At 40.0% G+C, this 19,584-nt stretch overlaps 1 protein-coding gene across 1 annotated transcript in view; it reads left to right on the top strand.

The window, feature by feature from the left end:
• Positions 1-2,931: 2,931 nt before the first annotated feature.
• Nlk (nemo like kinase) overlaps positions 2,932-19,584 on the top strand; it is a 120,469-nt gene continuing 103,816 nt past the window's right edge. Inside the window, exon 1 of the mRNA XM_005076999.4 lies at positions 2,932-4,597. Within this exon, the coding sequence (XP_005077056.1) occupies positions 4,140-4,597 (458 nt within the window). The 5' untranslated portion in view covers positions 2,932-4,139. The remainder of the gene's footprint in view (positions 4,598-19,584) is intronic.

Below are 19,584 nucleotides of genomic sequence, written 5' to 3'. Positions count from 1 at the left end.
TGAATCAGAGAGCTTGAGTGCTGAAGAAGCTTCTCAAAATTATACTTTAAAGGAGGCTGTTGTGCATTGGAAAATTGTAACGGTGTCCCAAGCATTACTTGAGAGGGGAGAAGAGAATTAACAAATATTGAACTTTATTCCTTGCTAAGCGCTTTTCAATATGTCACCTTATTTTGTCCTCAAATCAACTTAATGAAGCACATATCATTATTTCAATGGAGGCAACTGAGACTGAGTTTAGTTAAATCGCCAGAAACACGGAGCTAGCAAATGACAGTCCTCGGGTTTGCACTGACTCTTTCTGACCTAAGTAGCTCGTACAGATAGATCTCCAGTGTCTTTGCTTTTTTCAAGGCACTGTCTATGAACTTGATATATGACATTAAGTGAGACAGACAAGCTCTCTGTTCTGGTTAAACTCAATAAGTAATTAGAATATAGTTCTCAATGCTATGAGGGAGGCAGAGCCATGAAGACCTGTAATGGAGAGTCATAGTCTAGTTGAGGGATAGTAAAAAGATTCCCAATAGAAAATTTGACATTCCCATGGAGCCCGAAGGGTGAACTAGAGGTGTGGAGCATGGGTGAGATATCTTTGAAGCTGAAAATAAACAACGAAGTCTTGGAGACATCAAAGCATGTGAGGAACTGAAATTTAGACTGTCTCAAGCAGAGAGGGTGGAAGCGACAGGGAAGGCCATTGAAGTAGACAAGAACTATGTCATGCCAGGCTACTTATGCCTATTTACTTTATTCAAGGCTAGAGGCATGGTCAGACTTGTACACTGTTTCTCCGCTAACCACAGGGAATGATTCCAAGAATCCTAAGCAAGTGCTTGAATCCATGAATAGCAACAAATTGTACAGATATTCTTTTTTTCCTGTACATACATGTATTTGGTAATGTTTCATTTATAAATTAGGCACAATAAGATGAAACACCAATAATTATAAACTAGAACTGCTGAGCATTCATTAGTTTTAATTTTTGGGATTAGAAGTGTTTCAAATTTGGGGATTTTGTTTTTAGGATTTTAATACCTTTACATGTATAATGGTATTTTGGGGCTGGGATCTAACTCTAAATCCACATTCATTTACGTTTCATATAAGCCTTACATGTGAGCCTTAAGGTAACTTCAAAGATTAAGGTAATCATATTTCAGTGAACCTGTATTTTGACTGTGATCTGCCACAAGAAGCTAGGGATGGAATTTTATACTTGTGCTGTCAAGTTAGCCCATGAAAAGTTTTAGATTAGGGATATTTCCAGTTCTGGATTTTCAGGTTAAGGGTACTCAGTTTGTATTCTGTGTACTGTATCACAAGTATTGTGAATTTGTCCCTGCTTTCAAAGAACTGTGCTCACAAATGTTTCTTTTATTTTTTTATTTTTAAGTTTAAATTTGGATTAGAAACAAGGTTGCTTCACAAGTCAGTTCCAGGTCCCTCTCCGTTTCCCTCCCCTCTTCCCGTGCCCTCTCTCCAACCCCCCCCCAAATGTTTCTTGTGATGACTTGAGATAATACAATGCCTCTATGATAAGATGAAGTGAGAAGAAATGACTTGGGCTTTGTGATGAAGTGGTAGACCACCATGTGACACTACCTACAACATAAGCCTTGCAATACTGTGGGAACTGATCTGATGAAAGACAGGGCTAAGTCACTGTTTCATCCCACTACTCAGAGTGGGGCACCTTTCAAAATGTGTTTCTTTCTGGAATCTTCTATCTAATGTTTTTGAATTACAGTTGGTTATGGATAAGTGAAATCATAGAAACCCAATCCTCAGTTAAAAGTAAACTATTGAAGTATTTTCCATATCTATGTACTTGTTTGTAAATTGTTTATTTATCAAGAGAAACTATTCCTTATCAGATATGTTTGTTTGTTTTAAGACAGGGTCTCTCTGTATAACCGGCGCTGTCCTGTCTCGAAAAACAAAAAACAAACAAACAAAAAAAGTAAATTCAGGTTAAGTAAATAATACTGAAGAATGATGTTATTCTATTAAAACTTCAATGACTGGAACTTACTTGGGAGAATATTACTGTTTGGGGCTTTGACTTTTTTTTCCTTCTGGGTCATAATTTGTAAAATTTTGCAGTCTGTTGAGAGGGCATGCTAAAAATAAAGGCTTTTTGATCAAAATCAAGGTTATTAGACCAGTGTAATGAGCTGCTTCTTCTTAAGTAACCTTGAAACTTGAATTTCTGAAGCTCAATATGTCTTTTTACTCCTTCCACTTTTTCCGTATCTTATGCCTTAGAAAGATTTGTAGATGACTCTATCAATGGACCAGTGATGATTTGGACCCCGCCTTCTTCGTCTAAGTCCCGCCCACATCAAGCCACACCCCTTTTCATTGGCCCCGCCTCCTGAAGATGTCGTCTCCGATATGACAGCAAATTCACCACAATCCTGCCCAATAGGACATGTGAAAGGCGGGACCTATGTCAATCTTTTTTCCCCATTTGTCCAGTTATATGTCTATCTGTACTCAGTTCCATCCCACTTGGTCTTCAACCCAAGGATTGGTTTCTCTGTTCTTTGTTCCTGGCTCATGATTGGTTTTTTTCATTCCGCCCCTCTCTTCTAGATCTTGCAGGCGGGATTAGCACGCAGCTTCCTGCTCTTGCCAAAAAAATAAAAGAAGAAAAAGAAAAGAGGAGAGAGGCAAAAAAAAAAAAAAAGTCACGGAGATCTTTGGTTTTTAATTGGCTTTCAGGCTTGTCGATCAGGCCAAAATTTGTCTTTTGATTGGTCTGCCTGTCTGCCCATCCCGACTCGGGGGCGGGATTTCCCCAGGAGACCCACACCTGGTTGCCACTGGTCGAACAGTGCGCCTGTCTGAAGCTTCCGGCCAGGGATTGGAGGCGGACGCGGACAGGTGGGCGTGGATTGGCTAGGGCAGCCGGTCAATGTGAGGCGGGGGCGGGGCCTCGGCGGCTGGTTGCGCGTGTCCGCCGCTGGCTCCGCTCTATCCGGCTTTGCTAGGGGAGGTGAGTCCGGCCGCGGCGGCACCGGCGGCTGAGAAGGCGGCGGCTGAAGAGAAAGCGGGCACGGCGGCTGTGGAGAAAGCGACCGTGGGCACGGAAGCCGGGTGGGGGGGAAGGGGGAGACGGAGCAGCCTTGAGCCCTACAGGGGCCGTCGCGCGGGGGACCCACCCGCTCTCCCCCCCAACCCTCCTCAGCACTAGCAGCCGGCGGCGGCGGGGGCAGGAGTCAGCCTGCTTCCGACCGTCCCCCGCCCGCTTCCCGGGGCTCCTATTCTTTGGCCCCGGGACCCTAACCTCTTCCCGGGGCGGTTCCCTGTGTCTGACCGTCCGAGTGCTGCCCACCGCTCTTTCATTGCCTCCCTGCACCTCCTTCCCTTCACTTTTGCCGGGGTTCTCTCTCTCCTCTTCTGCCCTGCCTGTCGCTTCCTCGCCTCACTCTCTTCTTTCAGCCTCCTTCCCTGGCTCATTCTGCCCAGCAAAGTTTGGTACCTCTTCCCCCCCGCCCCCAATCAGGTCAACCAGACTAGGAGTAGGGGGAGATGTAGGAAGGCTTGAGAATCCGAGGGGGGGGGAAACTGCAAGCTGGTTTCCCTGGCAATTTCCCCTCATCTTTTTGATTTAGAGTGGTTGGACTTTTAAAAATTGTGTTTTTGAGGAGGTGGGAGGTGTTTAGAAAAGGATGTGGGAATGGAAGGGGTAGATGAGTCAACCCTCTTACAAGATTCTAAGGGTGGTGTGTTACCAGATCCTTTTCGTGTGTGGAGTTCAGGGGGTCGGGAGGTTTGGCCTTTATTCTCACATTCAAAGTTGGAACCTCCCCCCCATTAAGAATGGAGTTTTAGTATCCACTTGTGGCAGGAATCCTGGGGGGAAGGGGCCCTTTTTCCTTTTTCTTTTCCTTTTTTCCCCCTTACTTTATGTTATTAACTTTTATTTTGTCAACCCACACCCTTCCACACACTCTTACCCAAAAATCAAACACCCAAGATCCTCTAACTCCTCTGGATTGACTGATGAAGACATAAAGCCAGTTATGCTCTATGTTTTTTGAGGTGGAGTGAGTGGTTTTTTCATTTTTTTAAATGGCCAAATGACAGCTTGACCCAGTTTGCTTTCCAATCTAAGGGCATTTTTTTGAATGTCTCTTTGTGGCGCAAGAGCCAACGCAAAAATGATGGCGGCTTACAATGGCGGTACATCTGCAGCAGCAGCAGGCCACCACCACCACCACCATCACCACCTTCCACACCTTCCTCCTCCTCACCTTCACCACCACCACCACCCTCAGCACCACCTTCATCCGGGGTCGGCTGCTGCTGTACACCCAGTACAACAGCATACGTCTTCGGCAGCTGCGGCAGCCGCAGCAGCGGCCGCAGCCGCAGCCATGTTAAACCCTGGGCAACAACAGCCATACTTCCCATCACCTGCACCGGGTCAAGCTCCTGGACCAGCTGCAGCAGCCCCAGCTCAGGTACAGGCTGCCGCAGCTGCTACAGTTAAGGCGCACCACCATCAGCACTCGCATCATCCACAACAGCAGCTGGACATTGAGCCGGATAGACCTATTGGATACGGAGCCTTTGGTGTTGTCTGGTGAGTATCAAAAACACAACTCCACATGGTTGTCACAGGGCCATCCATGATTCATGGTTTACTTCATCTTGACCAAAGTAGAGCAAGCTTCTCAACTCGAGGAACCACCCTCATTGGCGATGAGGCCTGATGTATTGGCTCTCTAGGCCTGACTTTTTGAGTCATGACAGATGGTGATAGAGCACTTTCTCCTGAGTGACACAAGTTTGCATACTGTTACACTGGCCTGTTAAGAACCTCAGTGAGCTACTGAGTGTAAGATCAGTAGGTGGATGTGTTAAATACTTCTACAAAGACCTTGATCATCTCATGTGTGCTAGTTGGCTGCTCAGTTACAGCAGGTGTCAACCACTGACTCCCCCAACTTGATTTATTTGTAATAGTCCCCTGCAGAATATACTTAGTGTAAACAACTTTCTTGCCCACTATGTCTTTTCATACCGTATTTGTGATCTTGGCCTTTGGAAGAAAGGTAGGTTTCATTGTTGAGCCAGTTAAAAATCATCACTTGAGTGATTTATTTTAAACTGTAAAGCTAAAGTTGGGAAGCATAAAGCTTGGCCTTCTGATAAGAATGCATTAAATATAGCATCACACACGAGTAGCACAAATGAGGTTAGTAGACTGGAGCTATGCAGTGGCCCACATTTGTTATAACGTGGTGTCACTGAGTCTTAGGGTGCTTTTATCCCTTGGCCAGTTGTTCTGGTAGGAAGTATACTTTAACAAATGAAACTGCTATTACTTTTGATAGTGGTCAGATATGTTTAAAAGTCTAAAGATTTGTTAGATGCAATACCTTTGTGTATTTTCCTTTCTTAGGAAGGTTGGTGAAGAAAAAGAACTGATGGCTTTTTCCTCCTCCCAAGAATTAATAATTTCGGTGTAGAGAAATGATTTCATATTTTCAGTGCATGCAAACATAGATTCTTAATGTCCAACAAAGTACCCATCACAAAAAAGAACTCTTTGAAACTAGCCTGTAAATAATTCCTTTTTGCCTTTGTTTTTAAAGGCCAAAGTTCAGCTAGGTATTATTTACATATTAGCTATTTTCATATTTCAGAATTTATAGTCTTGGCACCTAAATGAGCTGATTCTTAATTCTTTTTTTAAAATGAAGAAAACAAGAGTCCAGTTTTTCTCAGCTAGCCTGCAAGGAGGTTATTGCTGCATTCCTGCTTCTCCAGGGACTATGGGATTCCTAGTGGGAAAGAGTGTAGGCCATAATGGTTCCTTTTCAGTCACTCTGTTCAGGGACCTGCCTGTTCCCGCTTTCCTCTTTCTCTTCCATAGCACTCTCCCCAGGGACTCCACTATGAACTTCCATTCCTTACCTGACCCTTGAGGATTTCCGAATTGTGGGGGATGGGAGGAGAGCAGGAGAAAATTGATTCTTTGCTTTAACTCTTGTCATCATTTAACAAACTTTTGAATATCTGGATCTTTTAGATGTGGTTGTGCCAATGCTGAAAACTAGGACTACAAAAAGGGAAACATTTTTTAGTACTTATGAATATAGTGTGCTATTCACTATCTTTCTGTCAAAAGGCAATGTGACTTGTAGAAGTTTTTTTTTTTCTCTTTTTTCTTTTTTTTTCTCGAGACAGGGTTTCTCTGTATTGTTTTGGAGGCTGTCCTGGAACTCACTCTGTAGACCAGGCTGGTCTCGAACTCACAGAGATCTGCCTGCCTCTGCCTCCCAAGCGCTGGGATTAAAGGCCACCAATGCCCGGCTGACTTGTAGAAGTTTCCAGGTTTATGGCAAGAGTAAAAACTTAAAAGAAGTGCTCTAGCATCTCATCTGGCAAATGTGGTAGAGGGTGTTAGGAATCGCTCATATCTGAAAATCCACAAGTGCTTGGTGGGAATCCATCCTAGAAGTTTGTAAACAGTCCCTTGCACCATGAACTTGACACCATCTTCTGTGGTTTTGTGTTTGCCTTCCCTTACTGAATACACTGTAAGTTCTTTGAGGGTAAAAACTATATACCAAAGTACTTTTTTGTAACTTTTGGAGACAAAGTCTCAATACTGGCCTAGAACTCAATTGTATAGACTGTTGGGCCGCAAGTTTGGTGTGATCTTGATGCCTCTGAGTGCTGGGATTGCAGAGGTGCCCAACTATGCTTAGTCTAGAACAGTGGTTCTCAACCTTCCTAATGCTGTGACCCTGAATACAGTTCCTCCTGTTGTGATGACCCCAACCATAAAATTAGCTTTGTTGCTACTTTATAACTGTAATTTGCTACTGTTATAAATGGTAAATATCTGTGTTTTCTAATGGTCTTAGGTGACCCATGTGAAAGGGTCCTTCTATCTGCAAAGGGGTCCAGACCCACATGTTGAGAAGCACTGGTCTACAAGTCTTGTTTGTTTCCTCTGGCACCTTAGGACAATGCTATGGCATCTTGCTGCGCTTTTCATTTACTGATTTCCTTGCTGCTTGATTGATTGATCTACTGACTTCTTTGTTTTTGGTGTAAACAATAGGCATTTATTTCTCTCAGTTCTGGAGGCTAGAAATCCAAGATCTAGGTGACAGTGGGTTTGGGTCCTTCTGAGCTTCTTTCGTTGGTTTGCTGGTGGCTGCCATCTTGTGTCCTCAAATGGTCTCTCTTTTTTTTAATTCAAAAAATTTTTTTGATCTGTCTTCATTTCACAATCGGGTTTTGCTAGTTCTTGCAGGAATGTTGTTATCAGCTGTTTTAGGTGAAATACAATTTAGTTTGAAAAAGGGGAAGAGTACCAGGTGTGTGTTTTTAGTATGCAAATACTTTTCTATTTTTATATTTACATATTGATGACTTGCTGTCTGAATTGCTTATTTGGAATTTAACTGCTGTGTGACCTAAGATTGCTAAATTAGAGATTTGATAATCAAACCAGAATGAATTGTCAGTAAGTGCTGAAATTCCAGGTATTGATGAGGTTTTTCACCATTTAACCTACTAAAACAGGATTTTTCTTTTTAATAAGTTTTTTTGCATCTGAAACAATTATTTCCTGAAATAATTAAAGAGAACATAAGTATATCCTTAAAAAAAAAGAATATTCTTCTAGTGATACATCATTTAAGTCAGTACTCTCTATATGTAATTATCCTGGGTATCATAAGATTCACTTAGATTCAGTCAGTCATTTTTTGAATATTTTTTGACGGGGAAGTATATCTGTTCCCCCTCTTTTTTTATGGACATGCACTTTGGGGGTATTAGCTAATGGCCGAAAAGGTGGATATAATGTTGAGGGATACTAGGCTTCAGTGCAGCCAAGGAGAAATATTCATAGAAATGATGCAGTATTTTACCATTCATATTTATTACTGAACAATTTAGTGTACCTGACTTGATTTATCTTTTTGCTGAATTTTACTGGAGAATAACATATCAGTCTTGGACATTGTATAAAATTAGTGCATTACCCATTAGCTTGCTGGTAAAGATGGTGCTTTGACAGTTCAATTAAGGTTTCATTAACAACTGTCTGCTGTGTTTTATCTCAAAGTAAGAGTTCCAGCTTACCTGGTAATGTGATCAGGGGTAGCTTGAGATACATTCATTGCCAATGATAGATGTTGCTCATTGGCTCTTAAAACATCATATATAATTTGACCTGTATTATCAAATGTCAGGACTTCTGGGTGCCCATAGGGACACGGAAACAAAACACAAACAGTAATTTTTGTCATTTGGTGAAGATAATATAAATGTATCTTTTTGTCTGTAGTTCACCTTTGCTAGAGAAAAATACCATGCTTTAAAAATGTGACAACTTTGGGGACAAAGTGCTTCAGCGTCTTATGAAGTGTGCAGTTTAAAGAATTGGAGTAAGCTGACCACGTAAGAGCAGTTTGAGGGCTGCTAAACCCAGGTGGTTTTGACAGTCAACATAAAATATAGATTGGATTAATGCTACATGCTTCTCTGATAAAAGTGAGTCCAAGAAAAGCCTATGCTTTATAAAATTAATGTTTTAGCTTTTGGTTTGTCTGATTAATTAAAAGATCAAAGATCCTTGCATTCATCCAGTCTGTTGTCTTTGTACTTCAAATAAAATTGGGAAGCTTTGAATGTTTTTATATTAGTATCTTTTTTTTTTCCCCCCAAGATAGGGTTTCTCTGTATTGTTTTGGAGGCTGTCCTGGAACTTGCCCTATAGGCCAGGCTGGCCTCGAACTCACAGAGATCCGCCTGCCACTGCCTCCTGAGTGCTGGGATTAAAGGCGTGTGTCACCAACTCCTGGCTTATATTACTATCTTCAGCAAGTTACTTTCATCTGCATTTCAAAACTTCAGCATTTCTGTGGTCATACTCAGTGACTTATCACTAAACTTTGTGATCTTGATAGTTGACTCTTTCAGTCCCCTGTCTGTGAAATAGGGATAGATCATAGTGCTTATGTCAGATAGGTACTAGGGTTAAATGAGATGATCTTAATAAACCAATATATCTGGTATATAGTAAGTCCTCACTGGATGCCACTGTAGTTATTGCTGGTTTAAAAAAAGGACAAAATGCTTTTGTTAATGTGCAGAAAAATCTTCTAGGTTATCAGATTTACCATATGATATCAACATGCAAATTATTTTAGGAGGCATGACTTTAAACTACTATAGAATGTTCCCCTCAGTTGTATTCATGCCAAGGAGATAAAAGATTGAATTCAGAGCCAAGGAGAAAATAAAAATACTCTTGTACTCTCTCAGTCAAATAACAACAAAATAGAACTAATATGGGTGTAGTTTAGCAAGTGTTCTAGACATCTGTGCCTTTGTAGAAACTATTGTGGATTTACATACTGGGAAGTAACAAGTGAAGGATATCATCACTGTCTAAGTTGCTTTAGTGGAAACTCATTTGTGTTTAGATGAAAAGTAAAATTCCTGTGAGGTGGGGGAAATATGTGTGATTAAATGAAAAATTATTCAGTGTAAACTTTAATGCATGGCAGAGATTTCTAACTTGTTCATCTTGTAAAAATTAGAGGTGTTTTCTGTGGTACTCTTACTCTGTAAGTATGAAATTAGATGTTGGAAAAAATTGGGGAATGCTTTTGGGATGTTTGAGGAAAAATTCTGGATTTAGTTTCTCCAGAAAAAGTAGTACACTAAAAGTGTATTTTGCTATTCTGTAGTGTAGAGAAGTTTCTCTTCTATTAGCCGAGATTAACAGGCACTGCTGGGTTCTGGGGGGCAGGGGTCTGCTTTGTGCAAAGAACTTTGAAGAAGCAGAGCCTGAGCCATAAAAAGGAAATGGTTGCTCTTCTAGACATAACAGAGCATCCGTGTGAAACTAGCAATGTGGAAATCTATATTGTTAATTTCAACTACAAATAAACTTATCTTTGAAAACTACAGGTTCTTCATCGTAAACAAAGAGGAGTTAGAGGATAAAAAGTTACAGTCTAATATTAGTGTATCTGTTTCTTGGTGATTGAGAGCCTGTAGTCTGTAATATTCAACATTATTTTAGATTTCAACTCTGTGAAGATTATGTTTTTTAAAAAAACCCACAATATAACAAGGATTAAACTTGTTTTATTATTGGAGATTAATTTCATGATGTACTACTGAATATTAACTTAGAAAAACATACTTTTTTTTCTCAAGACAGGGTTTTTCTCTGTGTAGTTGGCTGGCCTCTAACAGATAGATAGATAGATAGATAGATAGATAGATAGATAGATAGATAGATAGATAGATCTCTATCTGCCTGCCTGTACCTTCTGAATGCTGGGATTAAAGGTATGCACTACTGTGACCACCTGACAGAAAGACTTTTTTTTTAAATTAGAAAACAAAAGTACATTTCAAAAAATTACCTTTCAGACCAGCTAAAACAGCAGTATCTCTAAATTAAATGATTTAAACATCATTCAGTTTGGAGGCTGATATAGTTCCCCTTTCTGTTTGCTATGTCAGAGGAAGATACTTGTCAAAAGCATTAACTGGATGTATGTGTGAATATAGATTTCTTGCTTTTTTCCTGCAAAGCGTGACATCTGAAGATCAAAGTTATTCTTTGATGTAAAACGACCTCTACTAGCATTCTGGAATGTTTTCCTTTATGACTTGAACTTGTCCAAGTTTTTATTGACTTCTGTGTGAGATAATGGAGTGGCTGTTTTATTATTGTCTTAAAACTTTTTTTTTAGCCCAGTGGTGTTGTACACCTTTATTCCCAGTACTCAGGAGGCAAAGGCAGGTTTACAGAGTGAGTTCCAGGACAGCCAAGGCTACAGAGAAACCCTGTCTTGTAAAACAAACAAACAAAAAATTTTCAGATTTATTGATGTAAATTCAAGGATCAACTTCATATATTATATATTGCTTTGATATACTGATTTACTATATTTGATGGAAATTGTCAAGGCCAAAGTAATTGCTTCCATTTGTCATTTAATCAGTAAATGGAATGAAGCTGCTTGGTAGATTATGTTTGGGTTTTAGTTATGATTCCCTCTGTATCCATACTACTCCAGTGGTTTGTTAACTGGGTCATCTAATGCACATCAGCAATGAATTTCTATCCAAAATAGCTTGTCACTTTGATCCTGTTGTTGTTTGGGGCTAACCTAGGGAATGCCTGAGGCATCAGTTATAGTGTACTCAATGAGCATGTGACAATTCATGATAGATTTCATTGGTAGTTCAGAGGTGCCTAACCAAGAAATACTAGCAAAATTCTAGCACTCTGAAACTATAGAAAGATAACTTCTAAGGAACAGCTATGCTGAGAGTGAACTTTTAACAGTAATGGTGTGAGTGGGAGTACTGGTACGTAAACAGGGGTGTCTGATGTGGATAGTGATGTGTTCTTACACCTAGGTTCAGATCTGTAGTTTGAATTAGTTTGGCTAAATCTACTGTCAATGAAAGTTTTTTTGGTACTTGGGACTTACTAGTCCGTATATTTTTGTTGTTAGCTTGCTATGGACTGGCACTATTAAGAGCCAGTAAGTAAAGATATTTAGTTCTTGACTGATTTCGGAAGCCTTTTTCAAGCTGCTTCTGTCATTTCTGTTTGTGGTGTATTGTACTGTGTTACAGGAAGTATCTTGTCTTCTAAGGGTCATGTCTTGTCTTGAAGGAATTAATAGTAACTAAGTAATTTGTAAAATAGTGTTCTCACTCTCAGTTCACAAAACCTTAGTAAAAACTGAAACTAGTTAGGAAGATGAGCATGATGTCTCAGCCTCTTGTCTGTAATCCCAGCACTCAGAAGGTTGAGGCAGGAACAATGCTGTAAGGTTAAGGGCAGTCTGTCTGGACCACATAATGAGTAATGGGCTCAGAATAAGACCTTATCTAAATAAGAAAACAAAAATTCAACAAAACAAAACTCTGCAACAATAACTTTAACAATGCGTTATTTTCACTTCTGATTATATGGTGTATTGTATATATGACTGTTTACTAGTCACTGTGGTAGGTGATAAGAATTAGAGATTTAATCATCCTGTGGGAGAGTTGTAAATGGATAGTTATAATTCAGTGCCATAAATGCAGTAACCTAGGTGGTCCCTGGATAGTATTGAGAGCATAGAGAAGGGATTCTTGGTGGAAGGTATGCTGTTTCCTAGAAAAGGTATACTATTCATGGAAGAAAACCTGCTTGTTGGCAAATGGGCAGTTTCTTCATGTAAATTTATATTGTGTTTTTATCATAGTAGGATGGGCCCAGATGCAAGAAACCACTTGGTTGCACATGGGGTGGTAGGAGATGCAAGCTAGAGCTAGAGCTAGAGCTAAAAGAGGTTGGGAAGTCATGCTGAAGTAGAGGTTATTGATGTGGCGGGGTGAGAAGGCAAGAATCTTCATCTTTTCACAAGAAAGTACCATATATATACACACAAGGCATCTATGGCATTAAAATTTCACAAGGGGAGCTGGGTGGTGGTGGTGCAGGCCTTTATTCTTAGCTTGGAAAGCAGAGGCAGGTGGATCTCTGTGAGTTAGAGGCCAGCCTGGTCTACAGTTTCAGGACAGGCTCCAAATCTACACAGAGAAATCTTGTCTTCAAAAACAAAAACAACAATAAAAATTTACAAGGGGAATGATTAGAGGAAATTTTAAACATTTTTTATTTTTGTGCTTGTTCTATGTGTGTATGTGCGCTTGAATGTGTATGTGGGTGTGCACATCTGTACCGATGTTGATGCCAAGTGTATTCTTGTTTTCCACTTCATCTTTTTTGAGACAGGATCTCTAACTGAACCTAGATTGACTGGCCAGAAAACCCTAAAGATCCCCTTGTTTATGCTTCTGCAGTGCTGGGATTACAGGCCCATGCCACCGCCCTGATTAGACTGTGTTTCTGGGGATCTCAACTCAGATCCTCATGCTTGCATGCCAAACACTAACAACGAAGCAGCCCTTCTCTCCCCAGTTTTTAAAATAAATTTCTTGTGTGTGGGGAGGGTGAGAATGAAAAAAGTCTGAAACCCTGTAAGATGACAGCTATTGAAAGTTTTTAAGTAAGAGAATGATGGATTAGATTTAATTCTTTGAATGTTTAAATTAAAAGGTAGTGTTGCTAAGGACTGTGTGAGCCTTAGGGGGATGTTCTGTTGTGGTAGAAGAAGTTACTGGGGGTCAGACTAAAACTCAGTCAGATAGGAAATGTATTCACCATGAATGACAGCCCTGTGTGTAGGAGGCTGTTAGGATACTAGGGGTGATGCTGGCTCACATTAAAAGTCAAGGAAAATTAGCATGGAGAAAGGCTATTGCAGTTACCAAGAAGATAGATCATTGATGGATTTTGAAAGAATGATTGCATCTGATGCATGCGTGTGAGAGACATTTAAAAAATTTTTTTTGTTGGTTACTGGGAATTGAATCCAGGTTCTCTGAGCAGTCAGTGGTCTTAACCGCTGAGTCATCTTTCCAGCTCCAGGTTTTAAGTATTTTAAGTATCAGCAGCACCTGAGTTTTTGTTTGTAGTTTAATAAACCAGAAAACTTGATGTTTATTGTGTATAGATATTGTTTTCTTTGGGAGAAGTTTATTCATTGATGCTATTTTTTTTTTTTGGTTTTTCGAGACAGGGTTTCTCTGTGGCTTTGGAGGCTGTCCTGGAACTAGCTCTTGTAGACCAGGCTGCTCTCGAACTCACAGAGATCCGCCTGCCTCTGCCTCCCAAGTGCTGGGATTAAAGGCATGTGCCACCAACGCCCAGCTCATTGATGCTAATTATATAATACAATGCTAAACTAAGCTTGCTAGAGACAAGATAGATTCTGGTTCTGACTTTGCTATCAACAATCCTGTGACTCTGGTAAAGTTATTAAAAGTTTCTGAACCTTGACTTCCCTGTTCATAAAAACCTCTGTTTTCTGAGAGTCTTACACAATGGCTTTAATATTTGAAAGGCATAGTGACATTATTTATGGGAAAGTAAAATCTGCTAGTGACCACACAACAGTTTTCTTCAGGACAGGTAGCTATTGAAGTGTTTAAAAGTAACTATTACAAAGGTTTAAAGGAAGAGTGAGGGCTGGGGGTGAAGGTTGAGTTCTTGCCTAGCATGCACAAAGCCACATAAAATCAGGCACTGCTCAGGTTTTTTTAAGTTTTAAATAAAACCTAATAATAAGTGTGTGTGTGTGTGTGTTTGTATGTATCATCAAGTAAGATGACTGGGGACGTTTACATTAATTTGTAATTTAAGTTCTGAAATTGGCAAGGGACTTACTCATTTGCAGATGGACTTCCCAGAAAATGACCCTTGGCCTAGCTTTAAGGTTGCTGCAGGGAGAGACTGTGGCTTCCTACAGTGATTTTGCAAACGAAGGAGCTTTTATGAATGCACCCAGCAAAGGGTAGTGCTGCCCAGAAGGAAAATAATGAAAGCTGTGAGTGTGGTTTTATGACCTGTAGACACAGTGTGGGGTTGTTTTTAGTAATATGTTTTATTTAACTCATTATATTGAATATACTGTCATTTCTATTAAAATTATTATTGATATATTTTACATTTTCCTACTAAGGTTACAAAAATTCAGTTGCTTAGAGCACATCTTAGTTTGGACTAGGCACTTTTAGAATAGGTTTTTCATAGCCACATGGTCTGTCTGCCTCATTGACCAGCACAGTTCTAATCTTTTGCCCCTGCTGGATTTACATGTTTGTACCAATCACTGTTAATGGACATAGGATGTTAAAGATAACTATTTAAAAAGGAAGAATAAAGCCTGGGGAGACAGTTCAGTTTGTAGAGCACCTGTCTAGCAAGCACAAAGCCTGTGTCCTGTCTATAGCACCACATAAAATTGGAACAATCTGGCCCACATTTGCCTGGCAGTCAGTGTAAGTGGAAGGACTGACTCCCAGCTGTGAATTTGGGAAGGGCAATCAGTCGTTAGTGACTAAGGTAACACAGTCATCTAATTTATGTCAGACTAGAATCATGTTCTTTGTAGAGGAATTGTCTTGTCTGTCTTGAGGTACTTGGGGGTATTTTCCTTTGTTCTGAAGCTTTCCAAAGTAGCAGAAGGTAAAATTGGTACCTAGTCCTTGTCATGTTTGCTTTCCATCAATTAGAGCAGATATCTCAGTGATTCTTTTCATAATGTTGGGTTTTATTATCTAGATGAGAGTCTCAGTTTTGTCTTCAACTCAAATAACAGAACTCAGTGGTGTCAGACAGCTAACTCCGTACTGGGGAATAAACAACATAAGCTTTTGCTTATCTATTCCTTGACCTTAAATTCTTGCTTTGAGCTACAGAGAAAGGTGAAGTGAGGCTTTTGAACAAATAGATAAAATTAGTCATTTGGCCTAGATTGCAGCTCGCCCCCCTTTCTGTCTGCATGGATGAAAATCACCCTTCAATTTACATAAGCAGGTGATTTTTTTTCTTACATGCTAATTTTCTTAATGTACCATAGCAGAGAGCTACAGGGTTGCAAATTGTGTAAGTAAACTGAAATAAAGCAGGTGACTTCATTTCACTGTGTCATCTCACCTGTACAGGAGCACCAGAGGGTGCAGTTACCCAGTGCTTCTCTGATGCCTGAAGTTAACGCTGAGCTGCTGCGAAGGCTTTCATCCCACCCGTTTTTCGATTTCCTCTCTTCTCAGATTATTTTTATTTCCACAAGGCTGGACACTTAGTAATACAAATGTGGGGGAAGTTTGAGCACACTAAAAGTAATCTAGAAGCTAAACAATTAGTAAGTGTGTGGACACTGTGTTTTTGGATTGGTGAGAACTTTTTTGTTTGTTTGTTTGTTTTTTTGTTTTTTGAGATAGGGTTTCTCTGTGGCGTTGGAGGCTGTTCTGGAATACCAGACTGGTCTCAAAGTCACAGAGATCATCCTGCCTCTGCCTCCCGAGTCCTGGGATCAAAGGCATGTACCACCACTGACCGGCTTGGTGAGGATTTTAACTATGCTTAATTGACCTTTGTATTTGTTTTACCAGAATCTTTACATTACAGTAATTGGGATTATGAATTTATTTGAGTGTGTACTACAGCCACAGTTGGAAGTAAAAATTGATGTGGCTTTTTAAAGAATTAGTGATGATGTGATTAAAATATTTCAATAAAATAGAAATTTCTGAAAGGTATAGCAATTGGTTTTAGGGACTGTTTCTAAGAAATCTTGAGGAGAGATATCAATCAGTAAAGCACCTTTCTTTATTAAAATATTCCAGTGTTAAAGTTACTAAAGAGTGCCACTCATTTCCTTTCATGTTTTAGTTGTGTGTCTGTGTGCCTGTGTGTTTGTGTGCATGTACTTCTTAACAGTGCTGGTGATTGATCCAGGGTCACACATGTGCTTGACAAGTGCTCTGCCCTTGAGCTAAGTCCTGTAGCTCAAAACCACAAATGTTACAGTTTTGTTCATTTACTAGCATGTATGGAAACTAAATTATACTTCCTGTAGCTTTGAAGCAATGACTTGGAAATGAATCATAATTTAACACGAGTGAAAGTTCAGCTAGACTCCTTCCATACTCTTTTCCCGAGTTTAGGAAAAGTAGAAGAGCTTGTTGAGCAAAAGTTGAGAGCAAGTGGAGGACAGCATTTAAACACAGAGGGACAGTGGCACTGTGGCTTAGAAGTCTGTCCTCTGCTTAAGTCCTGGCTCTGTCTCTCATGGAATGTAGGCACATTATTTTTTCTCTGTGCCCCATGGTCTTCATTAAATAGTGTATGTAGTTGATAGTAGGTTGTTGAGGAGCAAGCGAATATGTATGTAGAAGCTTAGAACTGTGCTTGGTACCGTGTAAATGTTAGCTGTCACTTACTGTCAACTTTAGTAAAAGTAAAGAAATCATTTTCCCCCAAACTTAGTAACTTACGGAAAGCTTACTAATTCAGCATTCTTAGTTTGTTGACAGGTATGTATGTGACTTCATTAGAGATTTCTTTTTCCATTTTTTTTTTAAAGAAAGCCGTTCCAATTTTAGAATGCTGCTTTCCAGACACAAATTTTCTTTGGAGAATGAAAGGGAGATTTTTCCTGTTTTAATTCTCTCTCCTCATTATCAAAGTAATAATACTTATTGTAGGCTGTTCAAAATGACAGAAAAACCAAAAGAAAAAAAAAAGGAATGTGTTTATACTCTGCAACTCTAAGATCAGCACTGAGTTCTGCCTGAAAGAAGTGATTTATAGACTTACAAAACTTTAGAATGCATCTAGCCTGCTTCCTCACACACGTGATTGGCTGGAAACTCACAGCTGGCCAATGGCTAGCCAAAGCCTTTGTTCTCCAGCTAATGTCCTTTGAAAATACAGTCCTCAAAAAAGCATATTAGAACCAAAGCAAACACAATTATACATGAAACCTGCAGAAGGTATGTAGGGAGAAAACCCTAATATTTAAAACACACTTTAGTTTTGCATGTACCAGTGACTTAAATTTTGGTTTGCTATCACAAGTAGTAAAACTTCTAGGTAAAGGACTGTAGCAGGGGCTAGAGCAATGATCCTCAACCTGTAGTCGCACCCCTTGGAGGTTGAATGGCCCTTTCACAGGTGTGGGCTAAGGCCATCAGAAACACAGATATTTACATTACAGTTCATAACAGTAGCAAAATTAGACATATAAAGCAGTAATTTTATGACTGGGTGGGGCACCACAACATAAGGAACTGTATTAAAGGTTCAAAGCGTTAGGAAGACTGAGACCCATTCGGCTGGAGAGATGGCTATGTAACGGTATTGTATATCTATTGGCTGTATCAGGGCCACATCTCTTTATTTTTCTAAAGATCCATTTATGTGTATGAATGTTTGCTTGCATGTAGTTTGTACACCATGTGTGTCCCTGATGCCTGAGGAAGCCAGAAGGTGTTGGAGGCTGTGAGTTATCATGTGGGTGCTGGGAATTGAACCTGGGTCCTCTTTAAGAGCAGGCAATGCTCTCAACCACTGAGCCATCTCTCCATCCTCTATTTATTTATTTATTTAGGTTTTTTGGGACAGAGTTTCTCTGTACTGTTTTGGAGGCTGTGTTTTGGAACTCACTCTGTAGACCAGGCTGGCCTCAAACTCACAGAGATCCACCTGCCTGCCTCTACCTCCCAAGTGCTGGGATTAAAGGCGTGTGCCACCAATGCCAGCTCTCTTTATTTTTTTTTTTAATTGTAAGCCCTGGAAATTTGAGAATTACTCAGTCATCTATCTAGATTATCACTTAGAAGCCCCAGAAAATTTGAGAATTACTCAGTCATCTATCTAGATTATCATTTATGACTTTCAGTTCATCTGCTTTGAGGCTATTGTCTGCATGAATGGCTGAGATTGAGTTTTGATTTAATTTATACTTAAAATGTTTAGAAATTTCTGGTCACTGCATTAAGTTACTGTTACATAGTAAGTTTGACAGGTTTTCCACTAGAGAAGGATCTTGGAGTTTTAAAGGCTCTTGCAATGCTGTGTTCTTACACTGAGCATGAACTTCAGTGCAGATCACATGTAGAGTGGAAACATGTGCTGGTCAAAGCTGGAAACATGTGCTGGTCAAAGCTGAGCTCCAGACCAGGAGTACTTCACTCTGCAAGGGAGTTCTTTCCTGTGGCAGTAAGAGAGCTTTTTCAAAATATGAATCCTAAGATTGGGATAGAGGACATGATCTAGACTGTTGTGTGGTCTAAATTTTAACTTACCATAATTTTTAAAATTTTAAAGTAAATTACCCCAATATACTCACATGAGCTGCTGCTGATGTGATTTGTGTCACCCAACTCACTGCTCTGTATTTTTCCATACCAAATAAATACCTTTGTTAAACTCATTTTCAGTAAGTGAACCATTGTTTCCCAAAGGGTAATGATTGTTTCTATATATAGTACAAAGCCCTAAGAAATAACTTTTCCAGCCTAAAACATTAGTTAATGATTAGGAATGACTGAAGCTGTCATTCTGTAGGTTAAACTACAACTGTGTGTAGGAAAGGGCAGCTGCTGTGTCAGCTCTGGGCCACATGATAGCCTAGCTTTACCAGAAATGAGCTGACAGCAAGACTTGAACCATGAAATCCTTTGGTGTGAAAGGGGTTTTCTGTCATCAGCACAGTTATACTATTAACGCAGAAGGTGCTTGGAGTTAAAATCAAAATGACTCTGATAGGCCACAACTACTGGTTCACTTGCTGCTACAGTTTATATCAGTATCTGTAGATAAATCACCTAAAGTCCCTCAGCAGGAAATACAAAATAGGGACACCAGACTGTTTAACTGGGTTAGTTGGTTGTAATATATGTTAGCTGTCTGTAGTTGTATAAGCTTTAATTAACTAGGTTTTAGGTGGGGGTGTGGTGGCTCTTGACTCTAATCCCAGTGCAGAGGAGGCTGGAGTGAGAAGACTGCTCCAAGTTCAAGGCCAGCCTGTGCTACAGAGTAAGATGCCTTTGATTTAGAAAACTCAGACACACACAAACCAAAACAAAAGTCTGAAAATCTAGTTTTTTTCTTTTTCGTTTTTCCTCTGAGACAGGGTTTCTCTGTGTAGCTTTGGAGGCTGCCAG

This window comes from Mesocricetus auratus, unplaced genomic scaffold, assembly GCF_017639785.1.
Source record: "Mesocricetus auratus isolate SY011 unplaced genomic scaffold, BCM_Maur_2.0 Super-Scaffold_100007, whole genome shotgun sequence".
NCBI lineage: Eukaryota > Metazoa > Chordata > Mammalia > Rodentia > Cricetidae > Mesocricetus > Mesocricetus auratus.
This window is presented reverse-complemented; position numbering and strand designations above follow the sequence as displayed.